The sequence below is a fragment of the Arvicola amphibius genome, chromosome 6 (assembly GCF_903992535.2).
Source record: "Arvicola amphibius chromosome 6, mArvAmp1.2, whole genome shotgun sequence".
Lineage (NCBI taxonomy): Eukaryota > Metazoa > Chordata > Mammalia > Rodentia > Cricetidae > Arvicola > Arvicola amphibius.
The window spans coordinates 94,297,742-94,322,798 of record NC_052052.2 but is presented as its reverse complement, the minus strand read 5'-3'; the positions used below and the strand labels follow the sequence as shown (position 1 = coordinate 94,322,798).

The 25,057-nt window shown below is 42.1% G+C and overlaps 1 protein-coding gene across 9 annotated transcripts in view; it reads left to right on the top strand.

Annotated features, from left to right (window-relative positions):
• The first annotated feature begins 15,513 nt into the window (after nt 1-15,513).
• The window catches only part of Mllt10 (MLLT10 histone lysine methyltransferase DOT1L cofactor), a 145,511-nt gene continuing 135,967 nt past the window's right edge, over nt 15,514-25,057 (top strand). For 4 of the 9 annotated variants that reach the window (XM_038334608.1, XM_038334607.1, XM_038334606.1 and 1 more), the window contains exons 1-3: nt 16,162-16,265; nt 16,417-16,576; nt 21,720-21,799. In XM_038334608.1, the coding sequence (XP_038190536.1) occupies nt 16,417-16,576; nt 21,720-21,799 (240 nt within the window). In that variant the 5' untranslated portion in view covers nt 16,162-16,265. The other 5 variants (XM_038334605.1, XM_038334604.1, XM_038334602.1 and 2 more) reach the window with 5 other exon arrangements.

Here is a 25,057-nt window from a genome sequence, read left to right as displayed (position 1 = left end):
GGCGAATTATTGGGGGGGAGAAAAACCCCATGAAATTACACTGACTTGATTCTTGCTTTTTTTTTGGTTTTCGTTTTTTTAAAAAATAGGGAAAAAACCATCCGGCTTCAGATCTGCCAGTGTGTTGGTCTGAGTCCTCGATGCGGATCAGTACCTGGGCCCCTCTACTCCTTCCTTCTCCATTGGAGCACTATAATAATGGAATGTGAAGGGAGAAAGAGAAAAGAAATGCAGCTGCTATTCCCGCCGCTGCTTTAGCTACAAATAAAATGACAGAGTGAAGTGAGCTCGTCCGGAGACACCTTCATCAATTAATTCCCCTAAAGCCAACGCTGATTGGACACTCCTGACAGGTGATGCAATAAAAATTGATATTCCACCCCTTCCCCCCAAAATCTCCTACTAATTAGCATACCCTTATACTGCCACCTCCCCTCCCAAAGTAAATAATACAGCCGGTATATAAATCTTTCCATTAAACTATCGGAGCTCAGAAACAGCCTGACTCACAGACTTCATCAGAAGCAGCGTGTGTACGCTAAAAGAAAAAAAAGCCACCGTATATTCCCCTTTAAAGAAATACTGCCTATTTTTTGCTTTATTTGCATTTTACCGATCCAGCTATTATCGTTTCAAAGGAAAACATTTTAAAAACACTATCAAACCCAAATAGATATATACCCCAGCCCTCTTTTCTTTGGAAAATGAAGCTTAAGGGAAAACGTGCCAGAATAGCCTGGTATTTCCCTTAAGGGAGTGGGGAAGGAGACAGGCTGGGAGCTCCAAAGTTAAACCGAGAGGTGAACCACCCCAGCACAGACTTACGTTTGCAATTTCTCTCGATTTTCCTTCTCCCACCCCCACCCCCACCCCCAACGCCCTTTTACAACCAGAAACAAAGTTATTTGACCAAGAAAGCAGTTCAAGGCTCCAGCTCAGGAACACGTAACAATTCAACTGGATTTCTGTTCTCTGCTGGCGAGTGGGGTAGGGAGGAGGTAGTTTCACGTCAGACCCATAACAAAGCATAGATAAGCCAGAAATGTGTACACTTTTCAGATTAACCAGCCTGGACTAGTGGTGGGGTCGTTCTAGAGCACCCAGCACACACTTTAGGGTCCTGTCCTCCTCAGAGCAGAATTCCAGGGAACAGACTACTTCCTTCTGCAGCCAAGGAAGAAAATGTAAAGCCCCAAGGTGCTCGCAGAAGTTTTACATGAAAGCGACGAGAAGAAAGTGCTGATGTGAGATTCGGACCATTTCGGTGGCTGATGGCTTGGCTGGTAGTTTAGATGAATCTTCCACAGCTCCCATTTTCCCCATGCAAGCCAGGCATCTGTTTTAACAAAATCACCTTGGATGAATATCAATCTGGTTTAACCTCTACTTAGTCACTAGCATGACTTACTGTCATTTTTCAAGAATATCCAAAATATGGCCAAGTGAGAGCGAGAGGCTTCCCACTTGCACTTGCAGGATCTCAGGGTATTTGGTTGACTGCTTGGCAAAATTCGGCAAAATCTTCATCCGTGTTTGCAACTACAGCATAAATGCAACTCAGGCATCTACATGTTTCCTTCTTCCTCCCAAGACAGACACATCCCTGAGGTTAAAGAATGAACTGATATTTCTGAACCTGCAAGAAAAAAATGCACAATAAATTTCTTTCTTCATATTCAAAAGTTCCACTTTTCCCCTGCTGTGGTCTGATCAGCAGGAGCAGGTATGAGTCAAGAAAGGGGGAAAAAAAGAAAGAAAGAAAAAAAGAGAAGAAAAGAAAAAAATCTTAAAAAAAAAATCCCCCCAAACCAGGAATCAGACCTATAAAAAGGTAGTTTGCTTGACAAGATGAAATCTCAGCCATGGTTCCCCACCCCCACCTTCATCTCCCTTGTAATTTTCCCAGGAATTTTGAAGAGAATTGGGAATTTCAAGAAGTACATCCGGAAATTAAGGAAGTCTATTTAAGAGCGTCTGTAACTCAGGAGGCTGGGATTTGGAAAGTCAGCCCTGGACTACTGTTGCACTCAGCACAGATGTAATCGCCGCTCTTCAACTTAATCAATGTGTGTACAAACCGCGATGTCTAGTTCTTGCCTTTGAAATCTAAGGCTAGCATTTCCATCCAAGAAATCAGAGCTACAGCAAATTACATTTTTGTCCCTTGAATGAGAGAAGGATCATTGAATGGATCTCGTGATATTTCAGGCTTTAAACGTAACCGAGAGGCAGCAATGAACAATGCCTCGTCACAGCTAATACCATCCACGACTTGGCTTTCTTTTGCATCTGGTTCTATCACACCGAGTTTTTCTCTTTCACTTTCACAGGAGACAAAATGTGCAAGCTTTAAGCAGAAATCGAAGTTTCCAGGAAAAGCAAATGCTGGTGTTTGTTGTTTTAAAGTAGGATGACCAGAGCCTTTCTATTGCCAACGACAGTGTTTTAAAATTCCTCCTGATGCTCTTATATACTGCCAGCCCTCTCCCTCCCACCTCACCCCCGCCCACTCCCCTCCTCCAGCTATAAGATTTAGACCACAGAGTCAAACAGCCAAGAAATAGTAAACTAAAAATAAAGGGAGGGGGAGGCTTTAAGAAGACCTTACAGAAGGTAGTTATGGCATCTTTTTTGAAGGGGGAGGGGGCAGGTAGTTTTTAGCTGTTCCTGGCTCTTGTTTAGATCCTCTTCCCCTGCCCCCATGCTCCTATTTCCCCTGCACATAGGAGCATACTTTAGCAAACATTTCAAATGCTCCCTCCTGTCCTCTCTGTCCATCTTTAAAACATTGGGAATATTGGTGCTTTTGAAAATTAGTACAGTATTGAGTATTATTTTTAAACTAAAGGTATAATCTGTTAGATCAATTAGAAAAAAAGTAAAGAACAAGGGATTTGAGGGATGTATCTCTATGTATACTTAGAAAGTATCTCTATGTACATAGATACATACCTTTAAATTTATACATTTTAAATACTCCTTTTACACATCTTTCTTTTTGTTTAATACATTCTTTTGTTCCTGTAACTTCCCTATCCTAGTGTGTTAAGGCTCCAGAACTGGGGCTTATAACACACACACACACACACACACACACACACACACACACACACACCACAGAATGTGACAGACAGCTTTCTTGTGGCCATCAGCACACGTTGCATATCCGGGGTCTTCTCCAGGCACATTGGGGGTCGATCCCGATAAAAAGACCTAACAGAGGCCCCTGAGCGCTCACACATGAAAGGCAGGGGACTTTAAGATGGATTTGCATGCACACCGGGGATTTCGATCAATAGCTACCAACATTTATGGCTTAGATTATTAATGCGAAAGCGGGCCAAAAGAATAGGGATGAAAAATTAAAGGTATCTGTTATCAATTATGCTTAAAGTTATGCAATAATTTACTTAGTTTGCCTAGATGTGCAGATCCAGATGTATGAAGTACTATTCTTCAAAAGCCAGGGGGTTTCTTCAATAAATTGGTTGACCATGTCAACCGCCTCTGCAATCAAAGATGAACCCAATTCAGATGATGGACTATATTCAAATTCTTTTTAAGAAAGGATATATCAACTTCTAAAGTTCTCAAACACGTGTATATATGTGGGGGAATATGCTTAAATGAACATTTACACACATACATACATATATCTCTGTATGTCTAGGGAATAATTTTGAGTTTAGGTGTGTACACACATATATATGTATATATAATATGCATTGAGTTTGTTAATAAAATGTGATCGTTTACTCAGGGAGGGATACAAAGTCTGCACTACCCTAAAAAGTATTTTAGCTTTGAAAACAAAGCTGCTTGCTAAAGAAAAATCCTCTGTAGCAAAACAGTTTCAAATGTGTTCTTAATGTCCACTTATTTCTGCATTTATTGTAAAAAAACAAAACAGCACTTTCAGTCTTTAAAGTGATGGGCTATGAAGACCTGAACATATTTGTCTTCACTTATCCCATAGGACTGTGCTAGGTTCACCTTCAGGGGCTCTATTTTGGTTTATTTTCACTGTATTTTATGTTTAAATACCACAGCAATTCAGTCTGACCTCTTTCCTCTGGAGCGAAGTAATGCACAAGGCATTCACAGTCTTTTAAATGGTTAGCTGGGAAATGCAACAGCAATTTGCAGGAGCAGTTTACTAATGGGGAAAGTTCTTTTGAAAATCTGAAGGAAAACCTAAGAGTACTTTTGCATTTCTAACCAACAACTGTTATATAATTAAAGTATTGAAGGGCATTAAAATAATCCTTTTTCACCCATGCTCTCACCCATACATACGTAATTTAAATGAGGATCACACACACCACCACCACCACCACCACCACCACCACCAAACTCTTCACCATATATATTTGTTTTAGTGATTGCTGGGCACATTTTGTTCAATGTGAATTCAGACAGAGAAAAGTAAGGGACATCACAAAGGTCCCAACAGTGTAAGTGTCGTGGTTAGAAGAATAAAAGAAGTCTCTTATACTGTTAACTAAAATTAACTCATAATAATATGAGGTATAAAATAATAAAATCTCATATGATTGGATTAGTTGAAGATTAGGACAACACAATCTATACAGTCCTTAGCTAAACTTAACTGATATCACATACCCTCTCCTTTTTGGGAGGTGAAAATGAGAAGAATAATTAGCTAAAATGAGGGATAAACTATGATTTAGGATATTTTCTTTAAATTCTTTTTATTTTTTTTTTAAAAAGAGCCTCATTCAAATATATCAGGGCATGTCTACCAATAGACCCATCCTTCTGTTCTCAGACATTTAAAAATCCTGTCTTTAACAGAAGTTTGGGACACAGAGTATATGCCATGTTGTCTATTGACCCATAATCAAAATGCAGTGACCTTCTACCCCTTTTTTGCCCCCTGACCCATCTTGAATTCAATGCAGCCTTTATAAATTTGCAAATCCTTGGAGGTAAAGGGTTTTTTGTGAGGCTTTGTTCTGAGAAAGCCCTAAGAGTGTGCTTTCTAAATTAGACAAAGGTAAAGCTGAAAACCTCAGTGGCTGAGATTTTATGCAGGTGAGCACTAGGCAACTCTTCAGACACGAATACTGCAAGCTAAACAAAACAGTTATAAGCATAGGAGACAAGAAGGTTACAGATTGCATTAAATTAGAGTGTGGTACAAATCACTTCCATGATGTAAGAAATGGTTAGGCCACAATCTTCCCGCTTTTCTCATCTCAAGGGCTGTGGGGGACCCTAGTGACCAAGGAAAGAATGGGGGGGAGGGCTACACAGAGAGAAGGGAAGAAAGGTGGGGGAGGAGTAAGACCGATCTGAATCTGCAGGCACATCCCTATCTCTCCTGCTATCAGCCAGTTTAAAGGACACCATAATTACGACAGTGATAAAACAATGCCTGCTTATGTGTGCTGAATAAATAAAGAATGTTTACAGCTCAAGAATCTTTTAATTCCAATTAAATGCTATCAAAGAAAAGCCACTTTTTCTACTACAACTGCCTTTCCCCCCAATTATCCTGTTTTGTTGCAATATTTTCCTATGAGACACAAGGGCCTTTCACAATTGATCCTGAACATAGAGGACAAACTCACAGAAAGTGGAGTTCAATCTTCTATTAAATAACTCACAAATCTCATGAATGAACATTTATTGGGGTTACCCAAGTTTTTGTTTATTTTACACGAAGGCCGAATGTGCAGAAAGTGAAGTGATGGTACCAGTGTGGAGCCTACCTAAGGGCAGCTGAAGCACCCAGGAGAGAAAGGGAAGAAGGGAAGGGAAGGCAGGAGCAGTGGGAAGGTCTGGAAAGGGAAGGCTCTGGTTCCTTTTCCCTGGCTCCAGCCCAAATCCTCTGAGAAGCACTGGAGCCAATCACTGTCTTCCACTTTCAGCTACTGGGAACACACAAAAAAGCGGGAGATTAAAAAAAAAATCACAAGTTTGATTTTTATGGATATGTATCATTTCATATTCATGACATCAGCAAATCACATCGTGATTAGATTTAAACATGGTTTGAACATGCACACCCATCAGGATGGCCACTAAACAGTACAAAGCAGAAAATTTGCTTTTTATTTGTGATTATAGAGTAAAAATAAAAGTCTGTTAACTTAGAAAAGCTTACTTTTCAAAATCTGAGAACAATTTACACGAGTAAATTTCACATAAATGCTTCTTCTAAAGTTGTTTCACAACATTTTAATTAACATTTTTGTCTCCTTCCTTTCTGTGTGGTAGTGTCTTGTTTGTTTTTGAAAACACGTGGCACAGGACATATTATGGAAAATGCATGCATTCTGTTAGATGCCTATACAAACTTGCTCTTTACTTCATCTAAGTCACGCTTTACTGAGCAGAAGACGAACAACAACAACAACAAAAATACGCTTTTCTCGAAGAAATACTTTAAAAAAAAATAATTTCAAAGCAAATCGTATTTGGTGAGGTGGTACAAAAATCAATCGCAAAAAACTTCAGGGTATTTTTAAGTTTTCTGGAGAGTCGCAGGCCCCTTCCCTTTTGAAAGTTTAGAGATCCAATACCCTCAATTCTACTGGCAGAATTAGGTGGACTTAGAGGGTCCTAAACGTGACCGATTCACTAAGGCGGGGGGGCTACAGCATGCGGCAACGTGCTCTGCAACTTAATCCTACGCTAAAAGAGGGCAGAGAGCGAAAAAGAATGGAATACAAACTCTCCCGACGTTCCTAGTTACTTTCAAGGTGGATTGTGTATTTTAAGGCCGATGGGAGCGTCTGGCTTTTGGAGGAAAAAGAAGAGAAGGTAAGTGTTTGTACTTGTATCCACCAGTTGGTAGAGAAACAATGAAAGAACAAAGGGAACCACGTCCTCATCTGAAATTTTTCTGATTCTCCCTGGTTTTCAAGCCTACAGCTTGCACAGGGATTCGCTTACTCCATCTTTAAAGTAGGGTTGAACTAAGAATGAGAGAAAAGTTGAGAGACAGTGTAAATAGGCTAAATAATAATAAAGGCTTGCGGTGGCGAATCTGCACTGCTCCTGGCGCGGTAACTTGCAGAAGTTGGAAAAAGCAGGAAGGCACAGCCCAGGAAATAACCTTTGCATACTAGGTCTCGAACTCAATTTTTTTTTTTTAACAGTCTTTCTTGTTGTTTGAAGGAATCTCTGCGCACAGACTGTGTAGTAGATACTGTTTTATGGGAAGAGAGTGGTGTTCGATTTAGGTCTTAAGTTGATTTCTATCACTGTCCTAAAAAAGAATATTTTTAAAAGAATTGAGGATTCAATTATTAACGCTACTGCTCGCTAATGGAAGAAATGGCAGCGATGGCTGAGGGAGGAGAGGGATGGTATTTAAATATATTTGCTTTGGGGGTACTCTGGTTATTGGCAAGTCTGCTTTTGTGGATCTGTGTGACTAAGTGACTGGGCGCTGTCTGCATTCTATATAAATGAATCCGCGTGTGGGGGAAGCCCCCAAAGACGTCGAGCACGTGAAACATGATTTTTTTACTGCCCCCCAAGCAGCGACCAAGCCCCCATTCACCCCACCCCACCTCAAAATGCGTATATTACCTGCCCTGTTACAGTGACACATGTTTATGTTTATAGTCCTGGTTTGTAGTAGTGTCAAGAGCCGCGGCGAGGGGGGGGGGGAGGAGATGCGAGAGGGAGGAGTAAATGCAACCACCCCCACTTGTTGTTAAAGCAAATTTACTGCGTTCTTGCCAGCCCCGTGCGGGGGGCTGGGATGAGTTGAGGGGAAGGGGAGAGTTGGGCTGTGTGCTGGCAGGGGAGGGGGTGGGGTGGGCTGAGAGCCGCCACGCAGCTCCTCTCTTTCCAGCAGCCCGGTCAATAGGGGAGCATGCTGGCGCGGTAGAAAACAAAAAGGTTCCTCCCGCTCGCTGCGTTCACGTGGGGTAGCTCTGCCTGCCGGGCTCCAGGGCCCTGACCTCTGACCCCGGCTCCTCTCGGCTCTCTCCCGGTGTGGCTCGGCCACTTTTTACCCAGGATGCCACGCGCGGGCCGCGCTCGTGTCGAGCCCGAGTCCTTGCTCAGCCTCCATTCCCGGCCTCGCGGCCCCTCCCCCTGCGCCGCCAGCCCCGCGGGAGGATTCTCCGCCGGGGAACCCCCGCCCCGCCCCCACCCGGGCCCCAGCCGAGGAGCCGGCAGCCAGGCTGTGCGGGCGGGGTGCTCGGCCCTGCGGGGCCGCGGGGGCGGCGAGAGGAGGCCGGGCCCGCGGCCCTGCCGAGGCCTGGACCTGTTGACTGCCATTGGTCCGCTCCGTCCGCGCCCTCTCTGCCCGCGCCGCCCCAGCCCTTCCGCAGAATCCGGGGGAGGAAACGGGGTGGCTCCTCTCCCCGCCTCCCTTCAACTTTTTTTTCCTCTCGGGGGGTGGGGGAGACGGGAGGGTGAGGCAGATCTGCAAACTCCTCGGCTGCCCCAGCCTTCCTCGGAAAGTATCGTCACGCGCGGGCCCGCCGCCCACTTCGGCCCCCGCTATTTAAGTCCTTCGCCCCTGGCGGCCGACTCGCGGCCGTCAGCCCGCGGGCCCCGCGTCCCTCCGGCCCGGCTGCTTTCTGCCTTGGTAGCTCCCTCGTCCTGGCACTTTCTCCCTAGTCCCAGGAGGCGTAAGAGCAAACCTCTGATTTGCCGCGTGCTGCTGGGCACATCCTCTTCAGAAGGCATTCGCTGGAGAGTTTAAAACAACTGTATTGAAAGGAGGAAATAAAAGAGGAAAGTGTTCTCTTGCAGGTTTTTTTTTTTAAGACTACGTGCTTCAAATTCTATTTTTCCTTAACACAGGAGAGGGTAGTTACGGTTTTAAAAAGGTTATGTTGCATTGACTGTATTTCCTTCTCGATATTTTGATTTCTGGAGGAAATCTTTTCCGGAGGAAATTTTTTTTTTCCCGGAAGGAAAAAGCAACTCAGCCGTACGCTGGCAATGAGACTTCAAGACCACTTCTGGAAAGGAAGGGAGAGTTAGTAAAAATACGTTTAGAATATAGGAGGAAGGAAGCACCTCCTGTGGCATGGGGGAAGGGCCGGGCTTGGGAGGTGGCCGGGGTCGGGAGGCCAGAGCGGGGCTGGCGAGCGGTAAAACCCGGGGAGTGAGGTGGAGGAAGCGGGACCCGCCGGGCTCCAGGGTGCTCCCATTGTTCGGGCCCCAGCGCCGAAGCTCAGCGACGCGTTTTTCCCGGGGGAGGGGATCTGTGACTAGTCTGCTCCAGCCTACGACCCGCGAGAGTCCACAAGGCTCGCCCCTTGCTCGCCCGCCCGGTTTTACGGCGGTCCGTGGCCTGTTAGGGGCTTTCCCAGCCGTGCACCTCGTAGAAAGGCGCTTTCACAACGTGCAATAAACGGAAAGACTTCAGGCCAGCCTGCAGCTCACATGTTACAAGCGAAAGCTGCATAGATATGTTTATAAAGTCATCACTAAATAAGTGACAAAGTGGGCCACCTTCCTGAGTGGGAAATTTGATCAGATTATATAATATTTAAAATTTCTTTAAATGTATTCGAAAATGAGTGTTAAGGTTCAAAGGAGTTTGGAAAAGCACGGTTTTTTTTGTCCTCATTTGTTACTACTCAGCTCTTTGTTTTGTACAAGAATTCTGGTTTTAAAAGGAAGGGCTTTAACAAAAAGGGGCTTGGTTTATTAAGGTGAAACGCGTTTCCAAAATAACAGGGAATTTCAGAAGGGAAAAACGTTCATTATGGCTTTAAACTACGTTTTGGAAACAAAATAAATTGCAACCTATCCTAAGAAACTGTTTTCCTTTGTGAGTCGTGGGAAAAATATTTTTGGCAAACGTCAGTTTTTTTTTTTTTTTAAATGAAGATTTCCAACAAGTGATGCTGGTCTTGTAGACAACCAGAGTCCTCCTGCGTGAGGACTCGTGAAGAAATAATTTCAGTCTTGTGGCCCAAAGCTTACTACGAAAAAGAGTAATTTGGATTTAGGAATTATAATAGACTTTGTGGAAATTCCTTCTAAAACACTCATTACGAGTCTGTATTATGCAGCACTGTTTCCCAAGGTGGATTTTTAAAAAACCAATTAGAATTGATCTCTAATGGAATATTATATTTACACGTCATCATGAAAACATCATTTGGCAAGAGTTTTGAATTAGAAAATGAAGTTAACATGATGTCGTAAATAGCATGTTTGAAAAGACCCCTAAGAGTCAGTTAAGGTGGTGAAGGTTGTGATTTTTGCATTTGAAATGCTATTGAAGTAGTTTGCATTTGAACACTTTCATTTTGCAGGTCTTCTTTCTAAAGCTTCATTTCCTCCTGGAAATCAGTCACTTATTTCGAGGCACAGAGACACATTTTGTGAGGGGTCATTTACAGCCCAACTACGGGAAGGTTGGAATCGGAGAAAATCGAGGTTGAAAATTATTTTCAGTCTGTTCATTCTGTTTCACACTCATCCCCTGCTCAATTTACATTTTTTATTTATAAGCCTTTGAATATTTAGGATAGCTTTGCAAGTTTATCTGTAATGTAGCTGATAGCGGATGATAAATCTTCTTTACATCTTTTACTATCTCAGATGTTTTTTGTTTCAAAGTAAAAGAAAAAATTAGAAGTCAGGATATACTTGTGAGAAAAACAAATGGGCAGGAAAAGAAAGTCAGAGTGGGGATGGGGGTGGAAAGGGAGTAGCATTTCTGGTCAGTCTTTGTGAAACCTTTCTCTAATATTATATTTGCCCCCTCTGCTTGTGCCAAAGATGATTGCTGTTTTAATTGGGCTAAAGTGCCACCATATAAAAATTACCCACATTCTGGCTCTCAGTTCCACAGTAAGGACTGACACAATGATGTGAGGCTTGTGTGTTTAATTCGCCAGGAATGTTAAGCTTCAGAAGATTCACCCTATGGGGTCATGTTGGTCCTTGGCACTGTTACTGTACAATGGCAAATATACACATTATAGATTTAAAAAATCTTAGATGGCTAGACAAACAGTTTATTAATTGAAGGAATAAAAATGAATTTGTCAAACTCATTCTTTCTGGGACACAATGCACTTAATTAACATATTCGTGGGCTTGTTTCTGGATTTGGGAAGCAGTGGCCCCTTTCACAGAGGAAAACATTTAAATCTTAAAAAGTGACCTTCTTTAGTCCAAATACTATTTAGCAATTCAGCTTAATTTGTTCTTTTCTTCTCTTTCATTTCTTTTTTTCAGTTCCAGATATGTTTCTTTTTTTTAGGACTCTTCCATTTCCAAAACTGATTTTCCTCTTTGCATGTTGAGAATCTTTCACTTAACATAATCTTATTGTGTCCTATCAACAGACAGCAAAATATGTCGCTTTAATTACACTTTAATTATAACAGAGATGGAAATCTTCAATGTCAGTAAAGAAAATGGAAAATGGGTCCCACATTATATTGATGACACCCTAAAAAGTCAGTGTTAAGCGTTGTTGATCACGGGAAAAAGCACCACTCTGACTGTTGAGGTTTTTGTAACACCCACAAGTTTTAAAGGCTGTCTAGTGATACTGCTTTTCTATTGGAAATTAGATTGTGTTTTATCCACTAAAATGTAAAGATGTAAGTGTATTACTTATTAGTATCAATTTTATAGCGAAAGGAACAGCTCTGAAGCAAATGCAAGGTGAAGTAAAGCAAACTGTGAGAAAATACTAGATCTTGGTCTTTAGAAATATTTAAAATTTAGATAACATTTAAAATTGAGAATTACTTCACTTTCCAAAAGCTAAATACATCTACAGATAATATTATAATTATAACTGATCTAAGAGACTCTTGCAAATCCAGTTCAGACATGTGGGAAGTCATGACCTATGTAGTTCTAAATAATCTCTTTAAATACCAACTCCAACAGACCCAGAGAGAAACAGTAGAGCATCTTTTCCTTCATATTCTGAATCTAGATTCAAAACACAAAAGAAAGAAAACAGAAGGGGACTGTTTGTAGGGGGAAGATGACCAGTGTGGGGGTTGGAGCAGAGGAGGCTTGAGAAGGTAATGGGGAGTAAACATGATGAAAGCAAGCCCATGCTCTACATGCATGAACATACCACAATGAAACCCATTATACAGTACAATTAATATATACTAATAAAAGTTAAAAATCCTCTTCTTTTATGTCTAGTATATTAATTTTAACTATTGAAAATCTTTGAAGATTTGACTTATTAGAAAAACATTGTTAGAAATTTTAGTTTGATTGTGTCTACAAAATAAAGGCTTACTTTATTGTGAAGACTAAATTTCAGGCTGCACTCATCTTTTTCAACACTAATGTTATATATAAAACAAATGTTTCTAAGGTTACTACTTCCAGGCTACTTGCTAGGCACTTGGTAAGCACTATGATAAGAAAAAAAGTCATCAAGGAAGACTAACATGGCTCATTAAATGGAATCTTGCAAAAGCCATTAGCAGATTTTCAACTGAAGACATAATTGGAAAGAATACTCTTTCATGAACTCTGAATCTATAATACATATGGGAGACGTGTGTAAAGTTTGCATCTACAAAGACACACGAGCCACTTACTATAAACAGGTTCAAATAATAAAACTAGGTTCAAAATACTTATTAAAATAGTATAAATATATATAGCTTGTGTGATAAACTTTTCACAGTAAGGTAAAACCTTAGGTATCAAATTAATAAAACAACTTTTTATACAAATTTTATCTGAAAGTCTATGTGGATCATAAGAAATTGGATTTTTTCCAAAGGTTTCTAGCTAATGTATTTGGAAATAAGGTTATAGTTTTCAATAAAGTTTTATAATAAATGAGTTTCAAATGTTTGGTTTAGCAAATAAGTATAAGGGTAATATAACATTTAAAATGATTCCTCAAAGTTCAAGAAGCTAGCTAAGGAAAGTATATAGTGTTAACTATTATTGAAATATTGACAATTATGCAGAACTATACCTTAGTTCCTATGCCTTATTATAGAAAAGAATCTTAAACTAGATATAATCTTTACAAATTGAAAGCAAATAAAGCTAGTTTAAAAAGGAGATAAGTATGAACACGGATAATCTATGCACCAAATACAATTTTAAAATTTCCTTCATAGAATCTACTTGGTAAGTGATTATGGAAAAGCAAATTTGAAAAGTTGGTGTCTGGGTTAGGGAGTAAAGAAAATGATAAGATATATTGCTCATAGAGTGAAAATACATTTTCCCATTATAGTAGGGTTAGAGGTTACATCATAAAATACTTTGAGTTTTTTGTGGTTTGCCTCAGATGATTAGTTTAGAGCAAATAGATGAGCCAGTACCATGTTAGACATCATTATGTGAAGAATATTTGAGACAATAGGCTTTTCATTCTTTCCTACAGGTATAAGATGTACATATTTGGGGAATATGGAATTGGATTTAAATGCTAACATTAATATTGAAGCTCTTTTCTAGATATTCTGTCAGTCACATGGAAATATAATTTTGTATCACTAATTTAAAAAATGTACTTGAACTTTAGCAATTATGGCAATTATAAGTTTTACTCATTCTGAGATTTGAGGATTGGCATATTGAGCTTAGTGTTTTTATTCTATGTGTATATACAGTATGTGACTATTCATATCTCATAAAGGACAAATACAAGTTTTTTATTGTTATAGTCCCTATACAGAAGAGTCCCTGGTACACACTGAATGTTCAGTAAACCTTTACTGTGTGAATAATTCACTACATATTTGAGTATATTCTGTCTGTTCTTTTTATGTACTTGATTGATTATAGAAATATACCAAACATTGTATTTTAGACACAAAATAACAAAAAGTTCAGTATCTTGTACTTGAGTTAAGATGAAATGTCTTATGTATTCCCAATATTTTCCTTATTTTTATGACTTACTATTATAGAATGTTAAAGACCAATTTTGAATAATTTGATTTCTAGTGTTAACATGTATGCATTTACATCTTTCACAAAATTTCTGCTGCAGATACTATTATTTATATAAAAACCTTTTATAAATTGTGCATCTTTTCTATTTTTTCTACTTCCCCATTTTTTCTACTTCCCCATTTTTTTTTTTTGGTAAATTTCAAAACTTCATATAAATGATCTTTTTTTTTTTTTTGTCTTGAAAAGAGCAAGTATTTACCTATATTTATTAGGTGCTACAGAATGAAATAAGGTATTTATCCTTCTTTACATACAAATTAATTCCATCACAAGAACTAAGCTCCAATGCATTAAAAATAAAATGAATGTATTTTTAAATAATTTAGTGCATTAAGGCTTGACTGCAGTGTTTGGAAGTAAGTTCCACATTGATTTGAACTCTAAATTACTCTACATTAGGAAGCAGAGTAGGAAGTAGACATTGAACTAATCTCCTTTGTATCAGGGTAAAGATAAAATATTCTGTACAGTTAAGATAAACAAAACAGTATACTGTTTGAAGATTGCTTTGATTTAATACTTCATAGTTATGTTAAGAGCATCATTAGAGGGCCAGAATTTATTATTACTATGTCCTCTTAAAATGTCATTTTACTAATGTGTGGTCACCATTTCTAAATATATTAAGATTAAAAGAGAATCCTCAATTTTGTACCTCTTTAGAGTGCATTTTCTCCCTATCACAAGCTTTGGTAGACTCCTCATTAATGTAGACATCGCTCACAGCTTTTTGAAACATTTGAATGTATTTGCCAGTAGATGCTTACATTGTGCTATATCTATTACTATTCTTAAGACTTTTAGCAATTACTTTTGAAATAGAAAAAGAACAGCCGCATTACCTTTCCTGAACACTTTTAAACTTAAATTATTATATTCCCTGGTGAGTTCCTAGAACTTTGGGTCTTCTAGCATTGAGTAAGTGCATTTTTCAGACCATATCATATTGTTAATTTCTAATAAGCCCTTTGTACCTCTAAGTAATTAACCAAGAGCCTTGAAGTTGCCTTGGAACTGTATGTCATTTAGACAATGTATCCATTATTCCCATTTCATGGTAAAATGGCTGAACACTTTTTGATTAATATCAATAGTGGGTGTACATGGAGAAAGGAATAGGGAGAAACTTTTTTATTTTTATTTTTTTAGCTAAAATCTACTCAGTATCCAGCTAACTAATCTGCTCACATTGGTCTAATCTATTTGTGTATCAGAGCTCCCATATTTCTCCCACTTAAATGACATCACATTTGCAATAGTAAATCTGGAGAAACAGATCAGAGGACTCAATCAAAACTGGGCACCACACTCTAGTGTTATCCTTTGGTGACAGGCTAGAACGTGGGTTCCTTCGTCCTATAGCTGAATTTTCCGGATCACTACATTAGATTGGAGGCTAATGCCTCCTCTCATTTGTATACCTACCAAGCTAGGATGCAGTCTTGGGGCTCCCTCTCAGAGTATAACCCAAACACAAGCTTTTAACCTGTCTGCTGCACTTTCATTTGTCACGGGGGCCAAGGTGGTGCGTAAGTGGCCGGTAGATACGGTAACACTTCCACTGGGTGAACTTTGGGAGGAATCCAGGTCGTGAATTTAATGGGAGGTGAAGCTGCCGCAGTCCTGGGAAGTTAGAGCGGCCAACTGCAGGAAGCCATGCTTCATTACACCCTTCATGGAAGCTGGCACCCTCTCCCAACCATTGTTACCCGCGGGCCAGTTCTCGAGGCACAGGCCTTCAGGTAGGTTCCCCGTGCCACGAGACGCCCCTCAGCGACTCTGGCCCCCGCCCCGCGCGCGGCCTCTCCCCCACGCGCGCCCCGGGCCCGCGAGGCGAGGGCGGCCCAACGTCTAGGCCCGCGCGCGCCCCTGAGCCCTCCGGGAGACTCACTCCGGCCGCGCCGAGCAGCCGGCTCCGCTGGTCCCCCACCTCCGCACACCTCGGCGCCGCCGCCGAGCGGTGCGGGGGAGGGGAAAACCTGGAGGTAGGCAGGAGCCTGGGGACGCGGCGGCGCGCACGCAGGCCTCGCCTCTCCGGGCCGCCTCCCTCACGCCGGCCGCAGGGCGGGCCGACGCGCACGCCGGGTGACGCTCGGAGGAGGAAGCGCAGCCCCTTCCCCTCCCTCGCCGCCCGGGGCCCAGCGGGAGCCCCCCAGTGCGCCTGTGCGGAGGCCTGCTTGATTATGTGTGCCCTCCTCGGGCGGCGGCGTTAGCGGCCGGGTGGAGGTGGGGAGGGAGGACGCCGCGGAGGAGGAGGAGGAGGCGGTGGCGGGGAGGTGGGGGGAGTCAGCAAGGACATGGCTCCTGACTCCTGTGCGGAACGTGAGTGACTGAGCGGCAAAGCCCGAGTGAGCGAGCGGCCGAGCTGGCGGGCGGGCGGGGACGGGGATCGGGCCGGACCGGGCCGGGCCGGGCGGGCGGGCGGACCAGGGGGCAGCGTGTGGGGAGCTCTCGCTGGCTTGCTTGTGTTTGTTAATGGTCCCCCCAACTCCCTCTTAGATGGTCTCTAGCGACCGGCCCGTGTCACTGGAGGACGAGGTCTCCCATAGTATGAAGGAAATGATTGGAGGCTGTTGCGTTTGCTCAGACGAGAGAGGCTGGGCCGAGAACCCGCTGGTTTATTGCGACGGGCACGGCTGCAGCGTCGCGGTGCATCAAGGTAAACACTCAACCGCCCGCCGGGCCGAACCGGCCTGCTCCCAACCGTCACTGCCCCCCCCTCCCTCGGCGGCAACTGCCACCGCCGCCCCTCCCCCGGCCCGCCGCCCCGCCCCGCCCCGCCCCTCCCCTCCCCGTGCGCAGGCCGCGGGAGCCCGGCGTGGTCGCCGCGGGCGCGGGCCGTGCCTCGGCCTGTGGGAGAAAGTGCGTGTGGCCCGGGCTGTCATGTGATTCGGCGCTCACTCAAGTGTCATTTGGTGGCTGCCTGCGGCCGCCGGGTCTGCGCCTGGGGATGGTAGGAGCGTGCGACCCGCGCTGGAGTCCCCGTGATGGTGTTGGTGGCTTTGGGGACCCGAAGCTTGCTCCCCTCCTCTCTCCTGCCAGCTTCCTTTGCCGCAGTGTGTCGGGAGACTTCCTGTGGTATGGGGCAACCTGCCTTTTCAGTTGAGGGAGAGAGGGAAGGAGGGTCCTGCTGCACCCCAAGTTCTTTGGCGGAGACCCTGCTGCTGCCACAGGCCGCTGGGTGCTTCTGCGAAGACAGTGGAAGGCGCCCACGTGATGGAGTGTCTGGACTGAGCTGACCTGGGCTGGTCAGTGGCTGCAGCACAGCCTGTATGGCTCCAGAGAAGAGACTTGGGAGAGTCTTGAGTTAATTTTTGGGTATTATCATTAGAATGCTTTGGATAAACTCCCACCAAAACAAAAACTGGGGACCTCTTTAGGATATCTTTCAGGTTATTGACGTTTCCAACTGTGCATTCCGAGTGGTAAGGGGATCCAGATGACGGACTAGATGTGGCTATCAGCCTACCCACCTTTCCTATTGCTAAGGCTAACTGACTGGCGGAAGTTTCTGTGTATTTAGACAGAGTCGTTCTATGTAGCCTAGGTAGGACCGAGACATGCAGCAATCTCCCTCCATTAGCCCTCGAGTACAGAAATTACAGGTGTGCGCCTAAAGAAGTTGTTTTGTGATGTAATGGGAGGTGCCCTACCAAAGAGGAGACAGGGAAATTGGACATAAGATGCCAAAGTGCAATTTTTGTTTTAGGTTTTTTTTTTTTTTTGAGACAGGGTCTCATCAACTCTTACTGATCTGGAATTCAGTTAATTATGTACGTAGCCTAGGTTGGCCTGAAGAGCCAGAGTCCTGCCTGCTTCTGCTTCCAGGGTGCTGTGATTAAAGGCCATAGCCATCACACCCATACTTTTTGAGTCTCCAGTAGCCCAGGCTGACCGAATTCCCCCATCCTCATGCTTCTGCCTTTCCTGTGTGAGGACTTCAGACATGCACTACTGTTCCTAGGTTACACTGTCCATAGGATGAAACCTAGGGCTTCATGTATGGTAGGCAAGCATTCTTTAACTTGAGCCAAATCCCTGCCCCAAAGTTCCTCTCCCCCCAGGCGTTTTCTCTGTGTAACTGGTTGTCCTGGAACTAGATCAGACTGGTCTGAAACTATCAGATTCACCTTCCTATGCCTCCACGTGCCGCACCCAGTACAAAGTTAATACTTTGAAGGCAGAGGCAGGAGGATCTCTGAGTTTGAGGCTAGCCTGCTCTACAGAGTAAGCTCCAGGATAGCCAAACTGTTTCACAGAGAATTCTGTCTCAAAAAGTATTACCATTGGGAAGGGCACATTTAGACAAGTAATGATATGGAGAGAGTAATTTAACTTTAAAAGAGATTTAACTGGTTTCTTTTAAAGGAGAAAGTTCCTTATTGCCTTTGATATCTAATTCTCAGTACTTGGCAAAGATAAGTGCAAAAATGAATGAAAATTTATGTCAAACCCGTATAATTTGTCTTATTTGGCATTTGTGTGTCTGTGTTAAGATCTTTAGTTGGGATTAAAAAATAATGGTTGTTAAGGCATTCTTATATCTATCTATTAATAGACTATATATATCTTTATCTTTTACTTTGCTCAAATATGTTTTTCCAATACCTTTCCTGTCTGCTTTTTTTTTGTCTGGGGGCAAGGCATATCTCATGAATTGGATGACAAATTACTTTTGTTATGTAATCTCTGCTTGTCAATACAGAAAATGTACATCTAAATATCTTCTCTGCTAGGGTGCTTCAAATAAATATGTTTGTACTCTATGCTGTTTCTTTTTTTCTTTTTTGATACAGGGTCTTTCATAGCTCAGCCTAGCCTCAAAACTGGTATGCTGATGAGGCTTCTGCCTTCTAAGTGCTGGAATTAGATGCGTGCTCTCAGCACCCAGTCACTGATGGTGTTGTTTACTTAGACGTCCTGACACAGGTTTAGAAGAGCTTAACTGAGGCGTAGTGAATGATGTCTGTGCAGGGTCAGGCAGGAAGATTCTTCTGAGTTTAAGGACAGCCTAGACTATTCAATTATGCTTGTGAAGCATATAGTTCGGTTGAAGTAAGTAGGTATCATACACAAGGCCCTGAGTCTCAACTCTAGCATGGAATAAGTTTGGCATGACGGTACATGCCAGTAATCCCGGTACTTGGTAGAGTCAGAATCACAAGTCCAACCTAGGGATTGCATAGCAAGTTTGAGGCCAACCTGTACTGTTTGGCGCTCTTGTCTCAAAAATAAAGTCTAGCTTTTGGTATCTAAAAAGTTGCTGTCGGTTTTATTTTATTGTTTCCCAATATTTTAAGACATTTTCTGCTGTGTTAAGTGGGAGATGAATGTGTTTATACATTTTCAGAAAAATTTAAAATCTTAACAAATTAAAAATGAACATTAAACTGGGTGGTGGTGGTGGTGGTGCCCGACTTTAATCCCAGCACTTGGGTGGCGGAGGCAGGTGGATCTCTTGAGTTCAAGGCCAACCTGGTCTATGGAGCGAGTTCCAGGACAGGCTCCAAAGCTACAAAGAAACCCTGTCTCAAAAAACCAAAAAAAAAAAAAAAAAAGGGGGGGGGTGGGGGAGAAGAAGATGATTAAAGGTTAAAACTTAAAACCAACTTTTTAGCTTGTGAGATGGCACCTGTCACCAAACCTGACCACTGTGATCCCCAGTACTCATGGTGGAAGGAGAGATCCAACTGCTGAAAGTTGTCCTTTGACTTCTACTACTTACTGGCACACTGTCTTCTCCCACAGCATAAATAATAAAATAAATTTTAGAAACTTTTTTTAAATTGCTAAACAAAACAAATCAAACCTTTTCTTCCTTTTCCTCTTGTGTTTTCATGCCGAGGGTCAGACCCAGGACTTTTGTTCTTGCTAGAGAAGTTTTACAGAAACAAAAAACCTTCAGCTGTTCCAATAGCTCCATCCCTTGGATTTTATAGATAGAATCTCACTATGTAAGCAGTTTGGCTGAATTTGAGGTCCTTGTGTTTCGCCTTCCTGAGTGCTGGGATTACAATTGTGTGCTACCATGCCCAGTTTGAAACAACAACCTCTTTATAACACAAGGAGGCCGTGCCAGTGTGTGATGTAAGGCACTTGTTGCCAAGCCTTGAAATCAATTGTTGGACTCATAGTGGAAAGTTCCAGGAGGTTGACATACACATTGTATATGTGAAGTTCACATATGCAATAAATGTAATAGAGAAATATTTTTTAAAAATGAGGCTGTGAGCTGGGCGGTGGTGGCGCACGCCTTTAATCCCAGCACTCGGGAGGCAGAGGCAGATGGATCTCTGTGAGTTCGAGACCAGCCTGGTCTACAAGAGCTAGTTCCAGGACAGGCTCCAAAGCCACAGAGAAACTCTGTCTCGAAAAAAAAAAAAAAAAATGAGGCTGTGAATTAGGTATGTGAAACTGAGAATACTTGGGATGCAAACTTTTATAAAGTTTCTGGTTTTTTTTTTTTTTTAATAACGATTGTATTGAGGTAGTTAACATCCTGTGCTGTTCACCTGTTTGGAGTATGGAGCGGTTTTTGGTATATTTGTAGAATTGTGCAGACACTACCATAGTTTGTTTAAGATCCTTTTAATCACCCTAATGAAAATCTTGGACCCATTAGAAGTCACTTCCCCTTTATATCTAATTCTCATATACCTAAGTAACCACAACTTTTGTTTATTAATTTGCCTTTTTGGATATTTCACATAATTTTTTGAGGGGGGTGTTGAGACAGGGTTTCTCTGGGTAACAGCCCTAGCTGTCCTGGAACTAGCTCTTCTAGACCAGGCTTGCGTCAAACTTGCAGAGATCCTCCTGCCTCTGCCTCCCGAGTGCTGGGATTAAAGGTGTGCACCACCACCGTCCAGCTCAGATAATTTAAGTGCTGGGGATTAGACCCAGGTCCTTGAACATGCTGGGCAGAGTGCTCTATCACAGACTGTCACTTTAGTATCGAATAACCTGGCTGGCTTTGAATTTGCTGTGGTAGAGGTTGCCCTCCGTTGTTTCCTGAGTGCTGCCCTACAGGCTTACTCCACTAAGCATGGCTTTCCATGGTGTGGAGATGAAGCCAGGACTTAATGCATGCTGTACTCTGTTCGCTAAGCTACACCCCTAGCAACCCACAAAGTATTTTTACTTCAGCATATTTTGTTTTGTAGCTGTTGTTTGTCTTAGTCTTATTTTTTGTTCTTAATCTCTATTTTTATTTATTTGTATGCTTATAGCCCCAGCACTTTAAGAGGCTGAGGGTGGCTATAGTCAGTGAGATCCTGTCTCACAGCAACAGAAACACCTGGTACTTAAATTATAGGGTAAGGATGATCAGTGAGTTTCTTCTGATTTATTTTGTACATCACCTACAAGAGAAAAACCCAACGTTCATAGCATTTTGACTTACTTGAAATAGTTTCTATCTAGTTCAGATTGACTTGAAACTTAAAGTCATCTTGGTTTAGCCTCTAGAGTTTTGTGATTACGTTTGTGCTCTGTCACATTAGACACTTTAGACTTGAGTGGAAATAACTCAGATGGTTGAACTTTAAAATTTTATGTTTAGCTAGACAGTGGTGATGCACGCCTTTAATCCCATACTAGGGAAGCATAGGCAGGTGGATCTCTGAGTTTGAGGCTAGTCTGGCTTATAAGAGATAGTTCCAGGACAGCTTCAAAAACTACAGAGAAACCTTGTCTCGAAAAACAAAAACAAAACAAACCCAAAAAACAAAATAAAAAATTGTTATTAGTTTTCAAATGTAAATATTTTGTTTTCAAATTCAAACATTTTTGTTTTCCCACAGCTTGCTATGGCATTGTTCAAGTACCTACTGGACCATGGTTTTGCAGGAAATGTGAATCTCAGGAGAGAGCAGCCAGAGTGGTAAGGACTGTTTATCAAGAATATTTAAAAAAAACTTAAGAAGTTTAGAATGCCAAATACTAAATACTGACTTTGAAATTTTAAACGGATTTTTGTAAAATCTGAAAAATTAAGGTGTGTGTGTGTGTGTGTGTGTGTGAGAAAGAGAGAGAGAGAGAGAGAGAGAGAGAGGGAGAGGGGAGAGAGGGAGAGAGGGAGGGGGGAGAGAGGGAGAGAGGGAGGGGGGGTGTACTTTGAAAACCAGAGATAAGATGTTAAATTCGGGAGCTGAGGACTAAACTCCGGCTCATGCCCCTCTGAGCTGTGTCCTCAGCACTCCACCCAGTGTCTTTCTTAGTGCTGACTTGTATTCCCGCCAGGTTTACTAACTGTGTGGGGGAGCGTAGGTCTCTAGTTACTGTCATTTTACTGTAGTTGTGGTATGAAGCTTATTTTTCAGTACTCTTTGTTTTCAAATCATAACAACTTTGACAAAGCAGTAGAGTTTTTGTTTGTTTTTGTTTTTAACATAACTGCTCACTTTTGTGACTTTGGGAAATGAGGGAGATTTGGCCTGAAGTTAGAAAACAGGCATTTTAACTTTTTGTCATAAGCATATAGCAAAAGTAGTTGTTTTACTTTTGCCTTGGGTAATGGCCCAGTAGCTTACATAAGTGAATGAACCTCAATTGATTGTGTGTGAGAATGCATTGTAGCAAAATTATAGCTAATTATTGTAGTGTTAAATAAACAAATAAAATAATAGAATTGCAGGGTGAAATCAGTCATGCAGATTTCAAGACTTAGGGAATGTAGGTCAGTTGGTAGAATGTTTGCTTAGTGTGCATGAGGGCCCTCAGCTCCACACCAGCACTGCACGAAAGTGGGTGTGGTATAGTATACACCTGTAATCCCAATGCTCAGGAAGTGGAGGGAGGAGATCAGAAGTTAACAGTCTTCCTTGGCTACATAGTGAGTTGTAGTTTGAGACTAATCTGGGTTTCATAAAACCCTGTCTCAAAAAAAAGATGTGCATGTTTAAGACTTGAAATATGGAAAGTCTACTTGTTGACTTTTTCCCTGTGTAGGGTGTCAGCTTGAATTTCCAGAATTATCAGTGAACACTAACAGTAGAGTGAGGAGGACAAGGTAGGAGTATTGAGTACAGTAAAGACAAAAGTACTGGTTGAGTGTGGTGGAGTGCCTCAAACACCAGTTTGTTTTTATACCTTTATTTTTTGTGAGTAGCCAAAATGCCAAGGGAAATATGGTAGCTATATTGAGAAGTGAACAAAGCAGATTGTTTTTTATTTAAGGATACAGGTACCAAGAGCATTAATATGAACGGTAACTTGAACTAGTCCTGTTATCTGTTCTGTAGTATCTTCTTCCTTCTTTATCTTTGTGAAAATTGTCTCTACTACTTAGCAGTCCGAGTGTTTATGCACTAGATACTGTACTAAATGTTTTACACAAGTTACTTTAATTGTCAAATTCCTGAAGTAGTTCTCATTTTATGGATTAGAAAGATGCAGTTTTAAGGGAAATACATATGAGGAATTGCAATTTTCTACTTTTTATATTGACTTCTTTGGCGAGAGATGACTGTTTCCCAGCTCCTCTTCTATCTTTCCATCCCCCCCCCCCCCCCCCCCCGTCTCTTTGAGACAGGTCTTAACATACTGTGGAGTCCAGGCTGGCCTGCCTCGAACCATTAACCTCTTGAGTACTAAGATTTGTGAGGGCTGCCTTACCTAGATAGCTTATGGCTTAAAAAATTTGACTTAAAAAAGTGTGTGTGTGTGTGTGTGTGTGTGTGTGTGTGTGTGTATGTGTGTATGAGAGAGGTTTTGAATATGCGTGTATGTGAATCTGTGTGCAACAGAGTGTGGATTAGAGGACAGCCATTGGATATCAGTCCCTATCCTTTCGACTTCTTTAAGACGATCTTGTGGAGCATGGTGGCTCATGACTTTAATCCCTGCATTCAGGAGGCAGAGGCAGGTGGATGGATCTCTGTGTAGGGTCAGCCTGGTCAATACAGCATATTCCAGGATAGTCAGGACTATGTAGATCTTGTCTCAAAAATGTCAAAATAAAAGAGAGGGAGAGACAGTCTCTTTCAAGCCTCATAAGCAAGCTAGCTGGCTTGTGAGCTCTACCTCTATCTTTGTAGAGGCTTGCTGGGCTTACAGGTCATTGCACTACTGAGTATGCCTTTTCCATGGGTTCTGGGCATCTGAACTCAGGTGATCAGGGCTGGTGTGTGGTACTGGTGGCTTTTATACACTGAGTTATCTCTCCAACCTGTACCTTCTGTACTAAGAGCCTAAATTCTCAATCTGAATCTCATATTCTTTTGCCTAAAATTGCCCTGGACTGATTTGACTTCAATACGGTGCCTACCTCTAGACCTCTTTAAGATCAAATTGCTCAGATGCACTTGGGGAATTCTGGATCGGAGACAGCTCATTTGCCAGAAAAGGAAGAGTTGTGAGCTGACTGTGAGTACTTTGACAGATAGGAATGATAATGATCCAGAAAGATAAAGAAAAAATTGTTTTTGTTAGTATGTAGAATGCATTTACAAGGTGAAATTAGAAGTGAAAAGGTACAGAGGATGCTATCATAAAGATGTAGGACCTTAGAGGGAGGACATAGGAACCCACTGGGAGTGTCTTAAGAACAATAGGTGGCTCAGTGATATCATGATCAGTTACTCTAGAATAGTTTTTTACCATCTTTAGTAACTATTAGACATGTTGTATGCTCAGTGGGTAGAATGTGTGCTTCAAAGCCCAAGGCCTTTTGTTTAATGCCTACGAGGAAACAAAATTTTCAGAGTAATAGTAATAGAAGAAGAGGAAATAGCAAAAAAGAGAACAAATGAAAAACAAATAGAGGACTAGTGATATGGCTCAGTGGGTAAGGGAACTTGCCACCAAGATCGACAACCTAAATTTTGTTCCTGGGAACATACGCGTGGGTAGGACAGAACTAATGCTGCAAGTTGTTGGCTGACCTCCACTCACACTCCAAGTCATACCCTCCTAACAAAACACAACAAAACAAAACCAAATAAATGTAAATAAATAAAAGACCTGGAGTTTTTATCATGGTGAAACATGCCTGTAATCTCAGCATTCTAGAAGTAGGGAGAAGGTTTTGAGTTGGAGCGTAGCTTGGGCTGCTGTCTCAAAAACCAAAACAAAACAAATAATCAAATATGGTGACTTATGTCAGCACTTGGGAGGCTGAGGAAGGAGGATTGCCTTGAGT